Below are 24541 nucleotides of genomic sequence, written 5' to 3'. Positions count from 1 at the left end.
CCCACACACCGTCGGGCCCCATGCCACCGCCGCGGTACGCCGCCGCCGCGCCCGCACGCCGCTGGGCCGGCCCACGGCGCCCCGACGCCGCCGCCGCGCCGCCGCGCCGCCACGCCACTGCCGCGCGTGCCCAACATTGCCGGACATGAACGAACGTGATTGAAACGTGACCGAACGCGAATGAACGTGAACGATACATGGACGACCTTGAACGAACGCTTAACGAACGTGAACGAAACGTTAACGAACGCGAACGAACGTGCACGAAACGTTAACGAACGAGAACGGACGTGAACGAAACGTTAACGAACGCGAACGAGCGTGAATGAAACGCTTACGAACGTGAATGAAACGCTTACAAACGTGAACGAAACGGTTACGAACGAACGTGAATGAAACGCTTACGAACGTGAATGAAACGGTTACGAATGCGAACGAGCGTGAACGAAACGATTACAAAACGCGAACGAACGTGAACGAAACGCTTACGAACGTGAATGCACTTGTACTAAAAGTGTGAGAACGAACACGTTTAGACTAATACATTTTCCTGGTAATACATATATGATTATATATGTAACTTGGCCCGTTTAGACTAATACATTTTCCTGGTAATGTTGCAGAGAAGACGTCGTCGTCGTCCCTCAAGCCGAAGTGGTAGCTAGCCATCGAAGGAATTTGCGCAGGCAAGTGATGTAAAGAAGTGATTGTTAGAGATTTAATATAAGATTGTTAGACTTAGCATATATGATTATTACAATTTTAATATAAGATTTGTAGCGATTTAATATAAGTTTGTTAGACTTAGCATATATGATTGTTAGATATTTAATATAAGATTGTTAGACTTAGCATATATAAATGATTATTACAATTTTAATATAAGATTAGTAGCGATTTAATTTGAGATTAGTAGAGATTTAATATAAGATTAGTAGCGATTTAATATAAGATTGTTATACTTAGCATATATATGATTATTACAATTTTAATATGAGATTAGTAGCGATTTAATATAAGATTGTTAGACTTAGCATATATGATTATGACAATTTTAATATAAGATTATTAGAGATTTAATATAAGATTGTTAGAGATTTAATATAAGATTGTTAGACTTAGCATATATATGTGATTATTACAATTTTAATATAATATTAGTAGCGATTTAATATGAGATTAGTAGAGATTTAATATAAGATTAGTAGCGATTTAATATAAGATTGTTTTACTTAGCATATATATATGATTATTACAATTTTAATATGAGATTAGTAGCGATTTAATATAAGATTGTTAGACTTAGCATATATGATTATTAAAATTTTAATATAAGATTATTAAAGATTTAATATAAGATTAGTAGAGTTTTAATATTACGGTTAGCAAATACATCCTATATACCTAACAAATATTTTTTGTATGCACAGATGGCTGATCGCGATGAGGAACAGGTACTATACGATACAATTGCAGAGGGAAGCAGCCAGTGCTGGAACGAAGAAGAGGGAAACGAGGATCCAAACCAGTACTTAAACGAGGAGGGGAACGTGGAGAGGGATGCGGAGGGGAATGATGAGGGGAACAATGAGGAGGAGGCTAGTGGAAGTCATCCCTCCGCTGGACAGAAGAGGGCACGCGGACAACGAGGTGCCGCGAAGAAGATAGAGGGTCGGCACATCATAACTGAGGTGGACGAAAACGGCCGACCTAGTGCCCCGGCAGAAGCAGCCAAGAATTTTGTACGCCACAGCGGCTGGGTTGTGAGGGACAACGTGCCTGTCAGCACGGTGTACTGGCGCAGAACAAGGGCACGCAGGGATAATGACAGCTTTGTCCCGGACTCAGAGAAAGAGATGCTGTGGACCACAATGCTCGAGACGTTCACGCTACCCGCGGGTACGAAGAACATAGTGAAACGGTGGACTCTGAAGAAAATGGCAGAACAATTCCAGAGCTTCAAGGGAGATCTCTACAAGAAATACATCCTGAAGGGACTAACACCGAACTTCGACGTATTCCCAAAGCTAAGGGATCAATGGGACGAGTTCGTTGCTTACAAGACAGGGCAACAAGGGCAAGCGATGATGGCCAGAAACAAAGAAAATGCCGCCAAGAAGATGTACCATCACCACTTGGGGTCAGGCGGATATAGTGTCGCAATGCCGAAGTGGGAGGAGATGGAGGCAAGTTTGATTGAGAGGGGTATCGAACCGGCCACCGCTAAATGGCCGGATCGATCGAAGTTTTGGTACTATGCTCACGGTGGAACGCTTAACCCAGTTGATGGCTCCCTTGTCTTCAGCGATCAGATACGCGAGGCTGCCAGTCGACTAACGGACGCAGTGGTAGCCTCTTCTCAGGGCACATTCCGACCCGACAGAGAGAAGGATGAGCTGTCACTCGCCCTACAGACTCCCGAGCATCCAGGACGAACACGAGGGAAAGGCGTGATTCCCTGGAAGATTGGATTTAAGGAGGACATCCACACATACAGGAGTCGGATGAGGAGCAAGAGAGATACCGAGGCGAAGATTGCAGATCTTGAGTACAGGGTATCGAGCTACGAGCTCAGCATGCAAGAGGAGGTGGCAAGGAATGTGGATGAACGTATGGCCACACATCGGTCCCAGGATCCCCAGCCATACATTCATCCAGCAATGGTCAGCCCATCAAGCAATCGTAGCAGCTGCGCCTCAACGGGGCAGGTCGGATCACAGAGCATGGACGCCATGCAAACCCAGGACGAAACCACCTGCCCCATTGATGAGATCACGCAGCGGACACCATGTGAGCTGCATATTCTCTTCAAGAACTTATCAATCAAGGTATGCTAGTAGTTTGATGATTTTTGACTTGTACATTCCGCAAGTTGCTGCTTAGGTTGATTACTAATAGATAACCTCTCATCACGTGAAGGTGGCGTCGGGAATGGCCATCCCAACGGTCCCTTCCGGGACTTACCACTGCAGGCCGATTCCAGCAGGATACTCGAGGGTCGAAGTTGAGCTGGTGGAAGCCGCGTACGAGGACCTCGAGTTGGACTACCCAGGAGGAGACGGTGAGACGCATCTACGAGATACAAGCCATGCCATTATACTATGGCGCAAGCGGTACATCATCCTCCCTGGGCGACAAGCGGCGTCTCGTGCACCATCTCCTCCGGCTCTGCCATCTCCTCCTGCACCATCTCCTCCGGTTCCTCCGCCACGTCCTCCTGCACCATCTCCTCCGGCTCCTCCGCCTCCTCCACCTCCACCGTGTCCGCCTGCACCTCCCAAGACAAGGTCTCGCCAAGCTCCATCGCCTGCCCGCACAAGGGCAACGAAGAAGGCGAAAGTTGACGCCACCAAAAACAAGGAGCCACCGTACGATTGCAGTCAAGAGGAGCTTGATGCTTATGTGGCAGGAGAAGTGAAGAGGCAACTCAAGCCTCGGAGTCTTGAAAAGAAGATACCTATTGACCCGAGCGTGAAGAACTTCTTCAAGGGAATGTCCGCAACAAACAAGGAGGCATTACAGATATCGGACTATGACCGAACACTTCAGAGAGCCTATCACAAGAAGTCCAAACCAGTCCCTCAGCTTGGAGAACAACCAAACCAAGAGGTCGAGCCGTTGGTGACCGGCGAAGATTTTGGCATAACGGAATTCATTTCAGACACCGGTCTAACTGTGGATCAGTTGGTTGGAGGCGCACCAATCCCGAAGGCAGAAGTGGCATACAAGTTTGAACTCGGTTAACCGCTTGTCAAACCTGAACAACTGCAGTCCCTACCGACACAGATGTACAAATTCCATGAACGGTACATGGAAATGAGCGCCAAGGGTAGAGAGATGTTCGGAGCGAGGATCAGAAACCCCGACTTCTTGCAAGGAGAAGATGTTCTCTGGATCCATTTCAAGGATCTCTTCGAGCTGTACCAGCTGGACGCCCTCGACGTCTCTCTTCTGAGCGCATGGATTTTGTGAGTATCTTTGAGTTCGATTTGTTTCGTTTAATAATTAGCTCCTGGCATATATGTAAGCAATAATAATTTCCTTTCATCGTTGTAGATTGGAGATTCAAAGGGCCCGATGGCGAAGGGTCTACGATACTGGGTTCATCGATCCTCGGAAAATCAACACCGAAATGATCGATAAGTACGAGAAAGACACAGAGGACAATCTCGTCCATCTCCTAACGCAGCAGCATTTCAAGACGTACATACTATTGCCGTACAACACAGAGTGAGTTTTTATTGTCGTTCGAACAGATTTCGTTCCCATACATATAGCATGTACATTTTCATATATATCTCATCTCACACATATTCCAGATTCCACTGGGTCCTGTTATTCTTCGACTTGGACGCATGCAGAGTCACTGTGTACGACTCAATGAATAAAGAGAAGATTTTTGACAAGGTCTTCAAATTGATAGACAGGTAATATAATACCATCTATTCCAAAGTCGTAGGGAATCTATTGCTATTATGTTGATCTCTGGTAGTAATTAATTAATCATAGCTTGCAATTGCATATGTAGGGCTTGGGATCGGTTCCGTCAATTGGTCCGCGGGAATTGGAAAGAAAAACTTGGACGGAGGTTTCATTTTCCAGTGAGTACATGCATGATCCAAAATTATATTGAATTGAATCTCTAATTACAGTTAATATAATGAGTATATTAAATCTCTCATCGTTTCTCATGTAGTGTGCAAAGCAGGACCAGGGAACTAACTTATGCGGCTACTACGTATGCGAGTATGCCCACTGTCTATCAAACCAAATATGCACAATACGAGATTTCGATGTACGTATACATAAACCATTCAAAATTTCATTGCGTATTGATTTGTTAAGTTGTTTATTAATTTCATATATTGATACGTCATTATTTTTCGAATGATAGCGTATTCACATGAGGGATAATCTCCCACACAAGGATTTTATCACGGTTGTTCAAGATCAACTGATGGGATTCATCAACGAAAAAATCCTTAATCCCGATGGTGAATTCTACTACGACGGATCGACAATTCATAACGTCGGTCCTTCCTCTTCTGACATAACGCCGGCGTCGAAATCGTAGCTATAGCTACCAAGCAAATGAATTGTACTATATATGCATGTATATATATATTTATATATGTACACATTTACTTTAGTGATAATATATATTTTGGTAACATATATGCACATAAAATGTTAAGTGCTTTAAATTATACATATGTGTGTAATATATATATATGATTTATATATACATATATATATATATATATATATATATATATATATATATATATATATATATATATATATATATATATATATATATATATATATATATATATATATATATATATATATATATAAAATCAATCATGCAGCAAACAGGGCCATGCAAATATAAAAAAAAATGGTGCACCGATCTTTAGTCCCGGTTGGTAACACAAACCGGGACTAAAGATGGTTTGGCCGGCCACGTGGCTGACCGATCTTTAGTTCCGGTTGGTAACACGAACCGGGACTAAAGATCGATCTTTAGTCCCGGTTATTTCACTCGGGACTAAAGATAGCTATCTTTAGTCCCGGATTCATAGTCCCGGTTGGACAACCGGGACTAAAGGGGTTACCAACCGGTACTACAAACGGTTTCTCCACCAGTGGTCGTAGCCATCCGTCGAAATGAAGAGGCTTCCAGAAGGTTAAATAAATAGAAAGGTTGAAGACCACAAACCCAAACATCAAGTACAGGAGCATCGCTTCATTCTGTGCATCTTGTTGAATTTCTACAGGGCATTTGCAATTGCATCCAACGGATATAGACTAAAATATAAACTAATTAACAATGTGACAAATCAAATTTGAATAAATTAAAATTTAGAAAACTTATTATTTCCTGCCAAATACTTTTTTTCAACACCTATTCAAATATGAAATAAAACTAAATTTGCTAAACAAAAGGTATCACAAATAGAGGATATACGGAGTATACAAGGACATGGTGGTGCGTCAATAGAGATGGAGGGAATTCAGTGGCTCACACAGCAGCAAAGAAGATGATTATTCGTACTAAATTTAATACCAAAGAATTTAGAAGTTTTGACAACATAGTTAAAAAAAATAAAGGGATCATGCAATGACGAAAAAGGTGAAAATATGGTGACTCGCGTAGTAACGAAGACTGTTAATAACAGGATGGTCATAGTCGTGCGAATGCATGACTTTATAAACTAATATATGTGATCCACGAATATCAAGCTACGTTCTAGAGGTGGCCGATTTACCGCACGTGAATGTAAAATTTACAGAGACATAGCACATTTAATGATATATCCAAAATATGAACTTTTGTCATTTGGTTGCTGGCTGACCATAGCTAAAATTTAAATGTTCAAACTTAACTAATGAGTAGAACTTATATTTTTAAACTGCTAAGAATACAAATATACAAGTTCTGCTCATTAGTTATTTCTGGTTGTTTCCTTTTTTTTTTCTCCAACTTAAATGAGGCCTATTAACCGTGGCCCTTATTGAAAAAATTGATCGAGGCCTATTTGTGCACTATTATGGCATTATCAACCCAATAACTAGGATGGTGTCCATAGTATTAAATAAGCTGCTACCTAGGATAAAAAATAATGTGGCAAGTGAATAAATGAGGAAAGGGAAGAAAACCATGTCTTGAATGAGACATGGTTTCTACACAACATCCAAAATATCATGTGAGATAAATAGCATTAAATTAAAGTATAGAATAGTGGTGTTTGTATTGAAAGAGTAGTGTCTAGTACTAGTTTCTTTATGACGTGAAGTTTATAAAAACTATATCTAGTATTATGTGTTGGGACTGACATTATGGCCTAGCGGCAGCCCATTAGCGTTCTCTTCGAAGCCACCTAGACCTGTACAGGAAAAGCTCTTTTATTTTCCTTAAGGACATTGGGAAAATGGAAAACCTAAGTCAGCATCTTTCACTCTCAGTGTATCGAAGGTGTGGCAAGCTACTAGTGAACTACTACTTCCTCCGTTTCATATTATAAGACTTTCTAGCATGGTTCACATTGATATAGATGTTAATAAATTTAGACACATAAATAAGTTTAGATTTATTAACATCCATATAAATATGGACAATGCTACTACATATGCATCAATAGGAAGAGTGAAGTTCAAAAAAAAAAGGAATAGTGAAGTATGGCTTGCCATGATCCCATCGTACCATCAATTAAGCACTTATCTAACTAATTAACTACTATGACATTTTTTCTCTATTTTTAATCCGAGTCTACCTTTCCAAATTTCGTTGTTAACACTCTTACACTTCTTTTTTTTTATAAAAATCTCTTACACTTCTGTGTGAATGAGTAATCACTTTTAAATGGTTAGATTAGTATGAACTATGCTTATGTTTATAAGTTTTTTTAGAAATATTATGTTTAAGATACAATACATTCGATAAGTACTTGTATTTTTTAAAAAAGGGACAAAAATTAAGGATGAATCATTGTGTTATGCTATAGCTGTTACATCATCAAACAGCTAGCTAAAAATGTGTAATGCACTTAAGATTTCGCTTGGCAACTTGAAACATCTGACCTAACACACCCTAATTAACTCCTCAATTTGATACTTCCCCTATCCCAAAATACAAGTTTTGACTTTTGGGATGGATATTGTAAGAATTAGCTATTAGATTGACTATAGATGAATTGAAGCTAGCAGTGGATTATACTATTAAACTTGCTATTAAGACGAGGAGGGAAAAAAAACTCGGTTAACTTCATGGGATGAGTGGGGTACGTGTAATTAAGCCTAGGCTAGTTGGGGCCATAATAACGACAAGGGGTAGAAAGAGTATTATGGATAATTTAATGGTAGAAGTAACGTTTTATAAATACTACTACCTCCATATTTTAATGTATGACGCCGTTGACTTTTTTCCAACGTTTGACCATTCGTCTCATTCAAAAAATTTGTGTAATTATCATTTATTTTATTATGATTTGATTCATCATCAAATGTTCTTTTAAGCATGACATAAATATTTTTCATATTTGCACAAAAAATTTGAATAAAATAAATGGTCAAACGTTGGTTGAAAAGTCAACGGCATCTCCTATAATATACTCCGTAAGAGATTATATAATTTTTTAGGAAAAAGTAAGGAGATATCACAATGATATGTGATGGTACAAAAGTTAGTAGGTAAAGAATAAAGCAGTACAATATATAGTTCAAAAGTTGATAAGTGGGGAATAAACTAGTATAAAAGTTTAGTACGTGGAGAATATAATATATTTCAGGAATTCCATATTCATTTATATTTTGGAACAAATTCGAAGAAAAAGATTCCTATATTATAAGCCAGGGGAAGTATATGTTGTTATTTTTAATTTATGACAAAACTTGATCTTTAAAATTTGTTATAATTTTCCCATGGAGTACTAAATTCAGACCATAAATCCATATTTAATTTGGTGGATGGCTAGCTAGCTAAAATTCGTTTTGCTTTCCATCTGGCTAGCTCAGCTGCACTGCCCTCGATCAGCTAGGGTAGTGGGGGAGGAAACAATGCAACGCAATGCAAAATCCGGTGTGCGCCGTCGGTTTGGCTCCCTCGATCGCTCGCACGAATGCTCGAGAGAGAAAATTAGAAGAAAGACGTCAAAGAGAGTTAATTAGAGTAGTACGTAAATTGTACCTTACGTGTACGCGGGTTAACTAACTGTCTCTGCACCCGGCGACCGGCCGTACCATTCATAGACTCGGTGAAGTATTTACTCCCAAGGTCTAAGAGAAAAACTGTCATAGCTATGAATTACTCCCTCATTCAAAAGAGTTGTGCTATACACCCGACTCAACCATCCAACTCACATACGACCGTGCTGAACCAACCAACCACAAACCTCACGTGGGGTCCGCCAAAACCATGTTTATATACATCGTACGCAGGTCGGACAGATAGGGGCGTACATATAGTTATTCGATCCACTTTCTAAAATATATCAACTTTCAATCTTTAGGATTTATCTTAAAATATAATAATTTCTTTACCAACACGTTTTCGCAACCAATCACAATCCCTCACCATTTAACTTCCCCACTTATCTTCGCTTCTCATCCAATTATATTATTTTCATATTTATATAATTAAATCTACCTACTAACTATGTCCAATTGTTATCCCTAAAAATCTTTATATTCTGGGATAGAGGTAATAATTTTATTTTAGGATGGAATAACTGGCTAACTATGCAACTATAGGATTTATTTGAACTCCATGATTTTAGAATACATGAATAAGGAAAACATAAAATTATAATGATCATATAGAAATATCAAAACCTGGAAATTTAAAAGATCAAGCATTTGGATAGCTCATAGGAAGTAAATATGAGAATTTAGACGAAATCTAGATATATAGTAGAGATAAAGCGAGAAGATTCATCGAACTGCTCAAACAAAAATTAAAATGATATCAGAGCTCAAGAATTCAGTAAACTTCAATCCTACTATATATGTTCCCAAATAACCTAGCCGGAAAATTTCCTAATCCAGGATTTGAAGCCATAAGATCACTCCCGTGAAAATACTCTCCAAAGTAACCCTTAGAGCAAGGATAATAATATAGCCCACTTCCTATTATTAGCCCATCCTAAAATCAACACATATAATAGATTAGCTATAAGATTAGCTATAATTTTCTTCTCCTATCTCTATCTCTCACTTATACATTTAATTTATTTGTCTTGGAGTTTATGTTAAGCTAGCTCTTGCATGAGAGCCAACACCATTCTCTTTTGTTTACCTCTCTCCTCCACATAAGTTTATAGTAGGCTTATAGCTCACTATTATACTTGCTCTTATAGCTAATAGTTAATTAACATGTATAGTACATGTCGTACATGCAAATCTTAATTGACTAATAAATAAAAAAGATTAAGATTTGATATATAAAAACAAAACTAGTAGTGAAATCATTTTTAGGTAGTTATATATATATATTTAATACACTGTTGTAAAAGGCACCGACCAAATATAAATTAGAGACTATATAAATCGATGATGTTCTAGACATTAGATTATCTTAAGAAAGAACATATGAACTCCAGTACTGTACTTCAGCTAGATATGGAGTATACTGTAGCTAGTTAGCTTACCTACCTAGTTAACTTAGGTTACAATAATTAATGGAGGATCTATATGCACATTTGGTCTTGCACTGCCCACATCGATCAAAGACTTTTTCTCTTTGAGGAGACGACTCCGTGTTAATTAAGCAAGTGATTGTACTAAATGCTCTAGCTAATTAACCTAGCTAGTAGGAGGAGAAGAATGGGCAATACAGCTTCCTATTACTAGGATATGGTCTACCGCTCACCGGCCGCTGTCTGCTGCCGTAGAACACAACGTCTAGTGCATGCTTCCGGCCGGGCTCGATATTTTTTAAAAAATAATCTTTTACGTCATCCACCCTAAAATATAAACATTTCTAAAATATAAACACTAATAAATTTTCCAGAAAAATTAAAGAGAGAACTAAAATGAAATAATAAATTGTTATGAAAGCATTTCTAGATAAATATCTAGTGGCGCAATTTTCAATTTAAAATCCTACATAGTTGTAGATATATTAACGCGGTGTCAAACTCTAGAGACTGATGGCACGTGTTCTAGTATGTCGAGTAAAAGAGGAACAATAGTACGTAGGGATTGGTCGCATATATATGAGATAGCAACTGTCATTATAAAATATATAATATACTTCAAGAAGAGCTTTTAAACGTGTTTAGTGCAAAAGCTAGTACTTCTATGAAGCATTACAGTCAGCAAATCTCGAGTAAACAAGACATCTATCAGATGTTTAAAAATAGTAATTGTGGCTTACTTCTAGATCACATATATCTTTCTTGGCTGAAGCACATTGAGCGTATATTATTCCCTTCGTAAAAAGAGAAAATTTCTTATTTATCACCTAAAGTTCATGAATTTTTTTATGTCATTGAAAAGTTGTTATTTTCTTATGTCACTGTTCAAACTTTTCCGTTCCTCATATGCCATCCATATCATCATCATGTGTAATATGGACATAAAGTTACGAGATTACCCTTTTGATCTCTTTTGATCCTTAAGGGATGTCCATTAGTTTCTTAGTACGCCATCTAGATACATAGTTATAAAAAATATTTAAAAAAGATAGAATAATATGTGATATTATATCATATCACAAGCTTACAGTTTAAATTTGACTTATACAAGTTATTAAAAAATAATTGTGAGCACACGTGTACTAATTTAAGCTAAATTTGTTATTTATACTACAATTTGTAAAGATTAAATTAAACTTGTTTTATGCAGTGATACATCACATATTCATCTATCTTATCATTTTATTTTTTTTAAAAAAATACCTAATGACTGCAATAATGAGGGGATGTCCCTGAATAGATTAGAAAATATGATAGATCAGCTGTAAGTAGAACCGTCATGCTCAATTGTGAATTGATGATGGCTGAACGGAAGCAATGGAAAGAACACACGAGAATAATTTTGTCAATTTCATTAAAAAATTGGTAAGGTCAAAGCAGTTTGATCTCGATAGTGGTGTATAAAGGATGAAATTTTTCGTTGGATGTCATATAAGGAAATAGTTACTTTTCAGTGGCATATAACACAACTCACGAACTTTTAGTGGCATATAAACTATGATATATTTTTTGTGACATAAAATTAATATCATTATCATATTAAAAATATTTTCTACTTGATTATCTCCTCTTCCTTTTCTGATCCTCCTAGCCTCTTGGCCTAAGCAAGTCATGGAGGTTTGACAATTGTTCAGTACTTCAGTGTATGTTACTACCAAGAGACTGGGGCTTGTTTACTTTTTTTACCAAAACCAAACCATACAAAATTGGTAATCCAACAATCTAAACATGAGTTTATCATCACAACCTTAATTTCCAATCTCTGTACCAATATTTGGTAATTCTTTAAACTTCTATTCATTGAACTATGCAAAATTTGATAAGGTGACAAACTAAACAAACATCTTCATATCTTTGATCTTATCAAAATTTTAGCATTCCTAAATTTCGGTTTTTACCGATAAATGGTAAGGTTTTTTTTTAAGCATTGGACTGAATTAAAAGACCTGAGTGAGTGACTGACCTGAAGTTTCTAGCTCTTGTTTCTAGAAACGACGGGAGAACTTGACGAAGGCTGAACTGCATGTTTTGCTCGAGCAAGTAACACTGGTGGAGAAACCATCTTTGGTCGGTCAGCCAAAATCCACAATAGTCCCGGTTGCAATAAAAACCGGGACTAAAGAGTTCCGGTTCAAAAGGTTAGAGCTACTTTTTTATCTTTAGTCTCGATTGGTGTTCTCAACCGGGACTAAAGATCTATTTTTAGTCCTGGTTGGTAATACCAACCGGGAAAAAAGATCCCTATTATCTTTAGTGCCGGTTGGTAAGATCTATTTCTAGTCCCGGTTGGTAGCCTAAACCGGAACAAAATATCGGCATGCACGCATGCGTGGCGGAGAGGACGAGGAGTGCGCGAGATCTAGGAGTTAATAAATTCTACTCCTTATCTCTTCCTCCTCCCATCTCTTCCTCTTCTTCCTCCTTCTCCTCTCCCCATTCTATTCCTCCCTTCCGTCAGCGGCCAAGCGGCGGCGGCGGCCGGGCGCGTCGGTGGGGCCCTCGTGCGGTGGCGGCCGGGCAGAGGCGGAGGCGGCCTCGCGCCGCAGCAGCCAGCCAGGCGGCGGCGGTTGGGCCCTCGCGCGACGGGTCGGAGGCGGCCTCGCATCGCGGCAGCCGGGCGGCAACAGATCTATTAACAGTGAAATTTGGTAATCGGCAAAGACGTCATCGGCTTAGAATCATTATCGGCTGCAGCATCTCGCAATTAGCTGATGGGAGTTATCAAGTCACCAATAGTCGGATTCCTGCTATATTCGGTTAAGGAAATCAATCTACTAAAGGAAGCTTATCCCTAAGTGACCAAGTTTAAAGAGGATGCGGCATGGCAGTTTATCTATTAATTAGGAATAGTTTGTTAGTTTCCTTTTATCTTTAGGAAAGTGTGTTTAGTGTCCGATAAGGACTTTATATTTTCCTTTTATCTTTAGGTTAGTTTCTTTCTTGTCCGACAAGGACTTGTATCAACCCATGGGTATAAATATGTACACCCGGGGTCTATGTAATCTATCCTCACGATCAATACAATTCGGCGCATCGCCACCTTTTACCTTTTCTACTTTTGTTTTTACGTTCCGGCGGAACTTGGCACCCGACACGGGGCTGCATCGTCTTCGATCTCCGGCAAAGGGATAAGTCCAATGTTCTGTCGGCCCGGGCAATTGTATCGTTTACGTCGGCGTCGTTCAAGGCTGCATTAGTACATTCGACCTCTTGGATTGCTCTGGTTTGGATGATATATTTGTCTACCTATTTATCATGTCTCTGTTAATCTAGTCTTAGCATATCAATTTAGCTCTATCGACTGCTTCTCGCTTTAGGGTTTCTGCCGGTATCGGCTAAATCGTGTTGCTAGATTAGATTAGCTTAGGCATCTACCACCCTAAAAACTCAGTCAAAGGCTTGATTGTCTAGATATTGTGTTTCTTTTCATACTTAGTGCTACATCAGTTAAGTTTGATCTACTAAGTCGTGCTTAGAACCATAATCTCTAGCCTGCTTCTTGATTGCCAATAAGGGTTATCATCGGGGTTTCAGCCGGTGAGTTATCTGGACGTTGCATCGGCTCATAAGGATTGCATATACATATAAGTTGGATTTAGCTGATGAAAACAAATGTTTCACTGTTTAATCTAATCTTGTGGGTTTCATGACATCGGATCTCCAGCCGATGTATGCTTTAACCTTCGGATCAGTGCTTATTCTATCATATCAATATTAGCTGATTGGTTTATACTGGACTATATTATTGTTATATTTTATTATCAGCAGCCGCTTGTCTTTATATCATTATCTACATTGGACATATAGCCGATTGCTTAAACCCTATCGATATCGGCTGGTATCGGCATCGGCTATCGGCTGACATTGCTCCATCGGCTGTCTAGCCGATTGGCTATTTTGTCTGCTATTTACATATCTTGTCAGTTGCAGGATTAAACTAACTGGCACGCCCGCATCTCATTAATCTTTGGACCTGCACAGGAGCTAAGCAGATCTCCCAGGCCAGTGTGTTCGATTTTTTCGTCAACAGGATCCGGAGGAGAGGCAGCCGGCCGCCGCCGGATCTAAAGGGGGAGGCGGCCTCGCGCGGAGGGCCACGCCCGGCGGCGGCCGGTGCGGCAGCAGGCGGTGGAGGCCAGCGCTGCTGTGGATTTTTTTTTCTTTTTTTCGCTTAATGTGCGATTCGATCTGTGTTGATTGATACGATATGTGTTGAATGTGTGATTTGATCTGTGTTGTTGTTGTAAATGATTTGGGGATGAACTATTGTGTGAATGATTTGGGATGAACCATTGTTGTGAATGATTTGGATGAACTATATTGCTGTGTGATGTGAATGTTTGATCTGAGATAATGTTGTGAATGATTTGCTGTGAATGTTTGATCTGAGATGATTAGGGCAAATAGCAAAAGAACAGTGAAAAAGGAAGAGAGAAATGGAAAAAAAAGAAAAAAACCTTCCAACCGGAACTAAAGATCGATCTTTAGTCCCGGGTATTTTAACCGGGACTAAAGATAGCGATATTTAGTCTCGGATTGTTACTCCCGGTTAGAAAACCGGGACTATAGGAGGGTTTCTAACCGAAAGTAAAAATTGTTTCTCCACCAGTGTAGAGGAAGAGAAGCAGCGAGGATCAGACAAATGGTAGCTAGAACACCTTGATTCTGTAGTTAGCTAGTTAGCTCTCCTGCACTGCTAGATACAGGGTTTGCATTTTCCGTGGTTGCCGAAAATTTGAAAATTTCGTGTTTATTTTGGTTTTTCGGACCGAAATCATTTGAACTTTTAGCATATTTTGACTGAATTTGAACAAAATTTAATCAACTTTACAAGTATTTGAAAAAAACCCGAAAATTTCAGGGAGATTTGTGCTTGCCGGGCAGGAGTTTGCAAAATTACCGAAATTTCAAGATAACTTGAATTAAGAACTAGTTAGGGGTGGATTTGGAGCGCGCAATTGTGCGCGATACGACGAATGACCATATCTATAATTGAACTTCTAATTAGGTATTATTAATTACAATAAATTTTATAAAACTGTAAAATTTAACTAAATTATTATAAAACGATTTAAGGTGTTGGCATCGTAGAATTACAGATTTAGCACTATCACAAATCTATATATTTGAAGTCAAAGTATCACAAATATACAGAACACAGTAAGAGAGTATATATAGCTTTTCTAGAGGGCAGGATTACATATATAATCGCCGGAATAGAAATCAATGTGAACATTTACATTTATGAATAGGAATGACATCAGAGTGAACACACTGGATCAAAAAAATTTCTTGGGCTGGCAGAAGCAGAACACACGGCAGCTGGCCACGGACGTAAGGAAACTACCGTGACAAACTGAAAAGTCACACATACTGAAGTAGTACCAACTGCATGCGTCAATCGATCCTCGTTTTAAAAGTATTTCACTGCATGCAAAAAAAAAACACTCCAAAAATCCTCGGTTCAAAAGAAATTTGATAACATGAGAACTCAATATACTTAAACAATTGTAATTAAGTGGCGTATTATTAAATTTCTCATTCCAAACAAGGCCTTCCAAACAAGGCCATGGTCGGTACAACTTCCTATTGTAAATTGGGTGACATATTATTAAATTTATCTAAAAGATCATATAAATAGAAAAAACATAGAAACAACGTAGGATTTTTAGCAGAAATATAAAATTTACACAGAAAGAACAGACATGAATAATTGTGATTAATTGTTTAAAAAATCACGTGAAAACACGAGAACTAAGGGCCACCTTGAATCAACGAAAATAAGGTTGAATAGAAAAATCTTAGGATTCTGATAGGAATACAAGTGTAAAATAAATACAAAACACACAGAAATGATTGTTTGATTGGACCGTAGAAAAAACACACTAATTTAAGAATTAATAAATACTCAAAGGATAATTTCTATAAGGTTTTACCAAATGTTGAATTTCCTTTATAACTTATATGGAATTTCCTTTATAATCTTTATAACTTATATGGAATTTCATAGGATTTCGTAGAGTTAATTTCCTCTAAGATTTATATGGAAGAGGCAATTCCATAGAATCCAATTCCATATAGAATCCAATTCCATATAGAAATTTAATAGGATTCCATAAAGTTCATTCTATAAATTTCATTCCTTCGATTCAAAGGCTACGTATGAAAAATTTCTATAGGAATAAAATCCTCTAAAATTCTTCGATTCAAAGGCTACGTAGGAAAATTTTCTATAGAAATAAAATCCTCTAAAATTCCAATAAAATTTCAAAGAGAGTCTGTTCCTTCAAATGAAAGAGAGCCTAGAGAAGAGAAGAGATAAAAGGGGAGAGACTCAAACAAAATATTCCATAAGGTTAGATGTGGTGCTAATCGAAATTTTCCATCGGATGGGACCTAACGCTAATGTCTTCAGCAGTTCAGCCGGAGTCCCAATCCTTGTTTCGAATGACCAAATAAGAAATTACTAATTTTCTTACATATTTCCTTCATAGAGGTATATAGATGTAAAGTGGAAGTCGAAATGCATTGCTCATGTTGCCCAAGAAGTCTGAAATCATTACAAGACACTAGTTAGCTCTAGGAGGACATATATTTCTACTACCACTTTATATAGTAAATCTAATCTGCTAGCTAGCTCTAGGAGGACGGCCATATAATTACCACGATTACATGACATGCATCACCTGGCAATGCAATGCTTAACGCCAAAGTACATAGTAGTACTAGCAATTAGCAAAGCCAAGGATTCCCAGAAGAACACCCTAATTAACCAACCCCATTTTATTTCATTTACCTACGCAGTAAGTAGTAATTAACATAGTAGTAGTACTAAAGTTGTATATCTTGCTGCTGCATGCATGAATAAGCTTGGATGCATGAGCATGGCAACGCTGCCATTCCCGGCGAGCCTACTCGAGCATCATGTCGACGGCGTCCCATGGCTCACCGGCGCCGCCGTCGTCCTCCTCCTCCTCGAGGCCCAAGAACGCCTCCAGCCCGGACATGCACTCGCGGAGCTGGTGCTCGGCGGCCGGCGGCGGGGTGGGAGGCAGCGACGACGCCGACGAGGAGCCTGAGCTCTCCTGCTGGTGGTGGTGGTGGTGGTGGTTCGCCGCGGCGGCGGCTTTGCGTCGCTTCTTGGGCGGCGGTGGCGCGGCGGCGGCGCCGATGGTCGGGGGGAAGTTGAGCTTGGCCTTGGCGCCGCGGATGTCGCGCGCCGCGACGTCGTAGGCGCGGGCGGCCTCCTCGGCGGTGGCGTAGGTGCCGAGCCAGACGCGGGCGCCCTTCCTCGGGTCGCGGATCTCCGCCGCCCAGCGTCCCCACGGCCGGCGCCGGATGCCGCGGTACGCCGTCTTCCTCCCCGGCGCCGGCGCCTTGGCCGCCGCGAACGACTCGTCACCTGCACAAAGAAGACGCGACCCAGGAAAACAGCCAATTAGAAGATTAACCACGCATATATAGGATAGGACTCTGCAGCTACGTTACAAAACCGTGTGCATCCATCTAAACAGTGGACACGTTGCGCATGCGAGGACTGCAAAGAAATGGACATGGGAAACATCTGTTCATGTCGAATAGGAGTAGATAGATAGAAATACCGGCACCGGCAGCGGAGAGGACGGCGTTGTCGGAGATGTCGGAGGCAGCGGCGCGGCGGGCGCCGGCGGGCGGGACGAAGTCGGCGATGATCGCTCCCCCACACATTGTCTTGCTACTATCAATTACCAACTCACAAGGCTTTTCTTCTAGCAACACACTTGCTCGGCTGCTCCTCTATATAGCAGCACAACTTGTTAACAGGAGTAGGAGAGGGGGTAGGAGTAGTACATTGGCACAGTCGCTGGCTCGTCTCCCTGAAAAGTGAGAGGAGAAAGCGAGAGCTGTGAGAGACTACTCCTACACGTTCACGTGCGTGGCGAGTGGCAGCTGCAGTGACACTGTAGCAGTAGGGGGGGGGGAGTGTCCGCGTGGTGATGGGCCGCTGCTGCTGGTGCTGGCGCCTGGCACCGGCACCGCCACTGACTCGCGTCGCGCGTCTCGAACACTGTAGCAGCAGCAGCTGTACCAAAGGCGGCAAGCGCGACGCAGATGCCGCGCCGCGCCGTGTGGCTGCGTACGCACGCCGCGTGTGCCCGGACGCCCGGATCGCGAGCGGATGGCGCGGCGGGGAGGGGGACAAGTGGCGTGGAGGCGAGGACGGGTGCGTTGAACGGGGTCAGCGTCTAGCGAGGTGGGGGGTGGCCTCGCCACGCCTCGGCGGAAAGGGCGGGGTTGGGGGGTGGCGGTGGCGGTGCGGCCCTGGTTTTGGAGGGGGGAAAACGGTGGGTGGGGTGGACGTGGGTTTGCGCCTACGCGGGGGGTTTACCGACGCCACGCCGCGGAGGTCGCTGTAGGCTGTACTAGAGGTATTGCTGCTTCCTGCTTTTACTCCTTTTCAACTCTGGTACCTGTCATTTCAAACTCCCCTCGTCGCGTTGGAAACGGAAATTTCGGGGTAGTGCTAAAATATTGGGAGTGTTAAAACGTAGGCTGTGTTTAATTCGTATGCTAAAATACAAGGGCTTAGTTGGATCAAATGATTTTCTTAGAAACTACTATAATAGAATAACTAGGTTAATGGAATTATTTTCTAAGTCTCATTTGTTCATTTTCTAAAATATAAATGAGCATAAAGTTAGGTGACAAATTCTCTTGTTCCGATCAATTATTTCTTTTCAAATTTACAATAACCAATCCCCTCGGTGAGAAAATATTTAGGACAAATGGGGGTGTTTAGATATATGGATGTAAAGTTTTGACGTGTCATATCGGATATACGGATACACATTTGAAGTATTAAACATAGACTAATAACAAAATAAATTACAGATTCCGCTTGTACACTACGATACGAATTTACTAAGTCTAATTAATCCGTCATTAACAATTGTTTTCTATAGCACCACATTGTTCAATCATGACACAATTAGGTTTAAAAGATTCGTCTCGTTTACATGTAATTTGTGTAATTAGTTGTTTTTTTCGTTTATATTTAATACTCCATACATATATCCAAACATTTGAAGTTATATAGTTATTCACCACGTGCAAAAGACTTTTGAACGACAGTCAAAAGAACGGGTCACTAAATTGATACCCACCGGCCACCACTTCAATCTTTAGGAGAAAACGACAGTAATATATATTCACCACGAGATAAATCCCAGTTAGAAATGGAAGGAGCGATTTAATTTTCACCACGAGCCAAATCGCAGTGAAAAGGATAGCAAAAGTCACTCAAGCTGGAAACATAAATTTAAAATGCAGGCCGGATACCTCCAAAATTGAGAGATCTAGGCCCCGTACGTTTCGATCGGTGAGCAGTCACTAGCGCACGTGACACATTTATCCAAACGAAAAAGAAGTGCATTGCATGTATTCGAGGTTTAGTTCAGCTGAACCTGAACATCAGAACATGCAGGTTTGGTCAAATCCCAAAAGGTAAAATAGTTTCAGATAGATGCTGCAACCTCATTCCTACTCTTCTTTTTTCGTTGTTGTTGCGTTTTCTTCTGTTCGTCCGTCGGCGCCGGCCGGTATCCACGCCAATATATTCTTCATGTCACGACCAGACCCCACAAGGATTTCTATTGTTTAGTTTCGAATTCAATTTAGTAATTACCTCCACAACTTGGTTTTAAATTTGGACGTGCAAAACCGTCGGCGACGGTAATTTAAAATTCACGCCTGTTTTGGTGACGGTTTCTCACACATAATCCGGTATCGCCTTTCTTTTTTTTTTTGAGGGAAACGCATTTTTTTTCTGTCCAAGAACTACCCTAAAAACATAAATATCCCTCATGTAAAAAAGTAATATTTCCAAATTCCAATATTTACAATCACACATGGGTCCTTGAGTTGCCTTTATTAGCTCATACAATTTTCAAGACAATTTTTTTATATAAAATACTTGAATGGGCCCCATTTCGTCTTCCTACAAAGGGGGGCAAAGCTTTTTTTTTCCTTTTCATTTTAACGCCTCATTCGTGGCATGGACCACCTTCTTGATGTCTTGGAACAAAAAAGGAATTTTTCGAATGCACCTTATTAAAAAAAATGTGAACTTAATATATATATGGCTGATTGCTTGATCTGATGTTCGCTGCACCCACAGTTTTAATCTCACCTTGAAAAAAAAAGAATAAAGCTCGTCATCCTAAGTTTGCATTGTTTTCTTCTTTGCTTCTTGAGAAAAGAAAGAAAAAATAATTCCAAATATCTGTAAACATATCGCAACAATCGATGGGCTACCCACAATGCAACAGTTGCTTCCCAAATAATTAATTTTGTCCGATGCTTGCTCCAGAGGCCTGATTATTACTGTCCCCAAATGTAGGAAAAGTCCACCTTACATCCCTCCAATACAGGTAGTGTTTCATTTGCGTCTCTCCAGTCTCAACTATAAAGTGAGGTATAAAGTGTCGTACAACTTCTAGAACTAATGTAAATCGGTGGTCTATAGAGTGGTTTGGGGCTAACGTGACTTGTTGACCATGCTAAGTAATCATGTAGACTGGCCCCACCCTTACTAAGGGTTCACACGTCAATTTACACTGGTTTTAGGAGTTAGGAGTACTTTATACATGATTTCATGATTGAGGGTATCCATTCGACTTATAGTTGAGGGATCTACAGTAGACTTTTACCCAAATATATATAGTGTGACTAAATGGGTCATGTGAATAATTGATTTAGCTCGTCCTATGGAGGGTTGTCTGACCTTTTTCACTAGGAAAAAGTACACCGAAGATAGGGGTGGAAAAAAGATAGGGCCTCCTTTTCAGCTCGTTGCTGAAATGAGCCGAGCCGAGCTAGCTCATGAACCACTTGTTTTGACTCGTGAGCCTAGGCTATCGTGTGTTTATATCGATTATTTTACTTTATATGGCGTTATTATTTGTCAACTTGAAATTTATCATTAAGATTTCGAAGAATTGAATATATAAACTTATTTAATTTTTACATGTTGATGATTTGTTTTTACTTTTTTTAATAATTATGAAATATATATGAAGAGGTGTTAAACAGGAAGGCTTGTAAGCTGGCTCGAGCCAGAAAACGAGCCAATCCGAGCTCAAGTTTTAGCTTGTTTCCCTAACCAAGCTGAGCCAAGCCAAACTAGTTTGTTGCGAGTCAGTGCAAGCCGAGTCGAACCAGCTTGTTTCCACCCCTAACTGAAGGTCCCTCAACTTGTCATCGAGTTACATAATCATCCCCAAACACAAAACCAGATATCATGCGTCCCTTAGTTAATCGAAACCAGTCACAATAGGTTCTTCGGTGGTTTTGACCCCGGTTTTGTCCTGCGTGGTGGCTGAGTCAGCGTGGGACCCACGTGGCCCCACATGTCAGATGCTACATCATCTCTCTCCCTTCCTCCTTTCTCTCTCTCTCACTCTCCTCTTCTCCTCTTCTTAGGGCAAGCCGGCCGGCGGCTGGTGAGGAGGCCACCGGGGCAAGACGGGAGAGGAGGAGGGCAGCTTCGCGACGGCAGCCGTAGTTTGGAAGCACGGTGGCAACCCGGCGAAGAGGAGGAGGCGCCGCTCTCCCCGTCGCGCGCAAAGGCGACCGTGCCGTCGTTGGAGTACGAGATGTCGTCGGTGACGTGGGGCGTGATCCAGGGGAGGAAGGAGCAGCTCGTCTCCCGCGTGCTCGCGCTCGACTTCCTCCAATCCGTCGGCGTCTCCGACCCCGCCGGCGAGCTCGAGGCCGTCGAGCTCCCCTCCTCCCTCGAGGTGCTCCAGGAGCGGCTCGACTTCGACATCCGCCTCGGCCTCTCCATCGACAACCTCTCCTCCTACCCACTCCTCCCCGCCTGCTCCCTCCGCAAGAATGCCATCCCTGTCCTCTCCTACCTCGAGGCAGGGGACGCGGAGCATCGGAGAGCTGCCATGGCCGCGTGCCCCCTTCTTCTCCCCCTCTCGCACAGCGTTGCTCATGTAGTCATAGATGAGGAAGTTGGCGAGGGAGCCATTGCTCATGTACTCGTAGATGAGGAGGCGGTTGGCGCCCTCGTGGCAGCAGCTGAGCAGGCGCACCAGGTTGCAGTGGCTCTTCCGCACGATGGCGCGCACCTCTCTCTGGAACTCCCACTCGCCGTCCTCCACCAGCTTCTCCAACCACTTCACGGCAACCGCCCTCTCGCCGCCGTGCCGCAGTGTCCCCTTGAACACCGTGCCAAACGCGGCGCGGAAGCTGTACGTCGCGTGATCCAGCTCATCATAGCTGTACAAGCGGAGCGGCGCCTCGTCGTCCAAGGCCTCAACGTCGGCTAGCGCGACGTGCCGTCGCACCGTCCTCTGGTTCAACCAGAGCAGCCCCGCCGACGCGAGGAGGGCGCACAGCGCGACGAACATCAGGAGCCCGACACTAGCGCAACGGTGCTTGCTTGCCTGGGGCAGTGGTGGTGGTTGCCGTCGCCGCCGAGCGCTGGGCTCACCGCTCAACCGGTCTTGACGAACAGCGTGTAGCTGCTGCCTGCGCGGGCTTGAGTAGCTGCACTGACCTTCGTCAAGTTCTTGGTGTAGCTGCCATTGTTGCTGACGAGGTAGAGCACGCCGCTGGCATCGAGGCGCAAGGTGATGGGGAAGCCTATCTGGAACGTGCCGGTGTACTGACATGTGGGGCCCACATGGGTCCCACGCTTACTCAGCCGCCACATAAGATAAAACCGGAGTCAAAACCACCGAAGGACCTATTTATGACCAGTTTTGATTAGTTAAGGGACGTTGTATATCTGGTTTTGCGGTTTGGGGACGATTTTATAACTCGATGACAAGTTGAGGGACCTTCGGTGTACTTTTTCCTTTTCACTATCATGTTTGTTACACATGTATAGAGAAACTCGGCCTCATCCAAGAGCCTGGCTAGTTATTCTTCGATGAAATAAGAATAATGTGGAAGCTTTAGATCAAAGACTAGAATATTGGCACTTGTTAAAGATCCATGTGGCTAGGAATCCTAAAAATAAAGGAGGTTTTCCTCTTGCCACGAGAAAAAAGCATGAGAGCTAGGTATCACCTCTAGGTACTTTCAACCTAGAGCCCTGGAAGCTGCACCTCATGTAACCAGTGCCAAGAAAAAGGCAATGTTTTGAGCATCTCTCTACTCACTAGAGATGGCAACGGGTGCATATCTATCGGTTCCCTTGCACTATACCCGCACCTGCTAAATATTCCCACTTAAATACCCACATCTATCGCGGGTACAAAATCGTCCTCATACCAACACCCATGCGGGTAACGGGTACCCAATGAGTACCCATACCCATATAATTGGCTCGTAGCATTTATAGTTTTGTACTGTAATTAGGCATATTAGAACTATAAACCATCAATATTTTCTCTGGCAACAATGCTATTAACTTTTTTTTGACGGGAAATAACAGCAGCAGAAGCTCCTACTGCGCTTTATTGAGAAAATAACTACAGAAGAAGAATACAAAAGAGAGAGGGGCAGAATTTACAGGAGATTTACAGAGGGGATCAAAATAGCTGTTGTATCCATGATTGCCAAATTGTATTATCAACTTCTTTTACTGTATGCACATGTAGAGTAAACTCTTCCTTGAAGTCAGCCTTCCATTTTCTAAAGCTTACAGGCACATTGTTGAATATGAGATCATTTCTTCTGCTCCAAATGTTCCAGCAACAGATTGCGAAAACCTCCATGAAGAAGAGATGGGTAAAATTGTTCCTTGCTTCTAAAATCATGCTCATGGGATCCACATGAAGGTTCCAATTCATACCTAAGTTGTGCCAGCATTGATGTGCAAAAGGGCACGTGAAAAATAGATGTAAAATGCTATTAACATTAGCGTTCAAAGGAGAGTAAAAAAAAAAAACTGCAACCACATTACATAATCAATAAATCAAATAACAATTTCATATAACTAGATTAGAACAACGCTTAAGATGTGAAAGGAGTTTTATACTATGGTTTAATAATTGTTGGGACTTATGTTACTCATATTTTTAGGCTCAATCTATTGGGTTTTTTACCCACGGGTTGGTGGGTACGGGTGGGTAAAGAACATACCCATACCAATGTATCCAATGCGCAAAAGTTTTCGTTGTCAATAGACCCATGGGTATAAGAGTTAAAACATGATTAACGTCTAATAAAGTAAAAATCTGTCGGATATCGGGTCATGGCTCCCCATTGCCATCTCTACTGCTCACTATTCTGAACATGCTTTAAAGCAGAGATATTTGGTTTAGATATCTCTAGGTATGATTTGATCACTTGATTTCATCAGCCATTAATTTTCGACTGGACATAAAGTTAAAGTGCAAATCACAGTA

The 24541-nt window shown here is 41.4% G+C and overlaps 2 protein-coding genes across 2 annotated transcripts; one reads left to right on the top strand and one right to left on the bottom strand.

Annotated features, from left to right (window-relative positions):
- Positions 1 to 1453: 1453 nt before the first annotated feature.
- On the top strand, positions 1454 to 5810 carry LOC136356660 (uncharacterized). The gene is made up of 7 exons (XM_066310902.1): positions 1454 to 2828; positions 2920 to 3968; positions 4057 to 4230; positions 4320 to 4427; positions 4529 to 4601; positions 4697 to 4795; positions 5781 to 5810. The coding sequence occupies exons 2-7, from the start codon at positions 3787 to 3789 to the stop codon at positions 5808 to 5810; spliced, it is 666 nt and encodes a 221-aa protein (XP_066166999.1). The 5' UTR covers positions 1454 to 2828; positions 2920 to 3786.
- Positions 5811 to 16703: 10893 nt separating this feature from the next.
- Positions 16704 to 17946, bottom strand: LOC4338539 (ethylene-responsive transcription factor ERF071). The gene is made up of 2 exons (XM_015782909.3): positions 17798 to 17946; positions 16704 to 17598 (listed from the first exon to the last, which is right to left on the bottom strand). Exons 1-2 carry the CDS (start codon positions 17901 to 17903, stop codon positions 17108 to 17110), a joined length of 597 nt encoding a protein of 198 aa, XP_015638395.1. The 5' UTR covers positions 17904 to 17946; the 3' UTR covers positions 16704 to 17107.
- Positions 17947 to 24541: the final 6595 nt, after the last annotated feature.

The sequence above is a fragment of the Oryza sativa genome, chromosome 5, assembly GCF_034140825.1.
Source record: "Oryza sativa Japonica Group chromosome 5, ASM3414082v1".
In the NCBI taxonomy this organism is placed as follows: Eukaryota; Viridiplantae; Streptophyta; class Magnoliopsida; order Poales; family Poaceae; genus Oryza; species Oryza sativa.
Note: the sequence above shows the minus strand (reverse complement) of the source record. Positions and strands in the feature narration are given on the sequence as shown.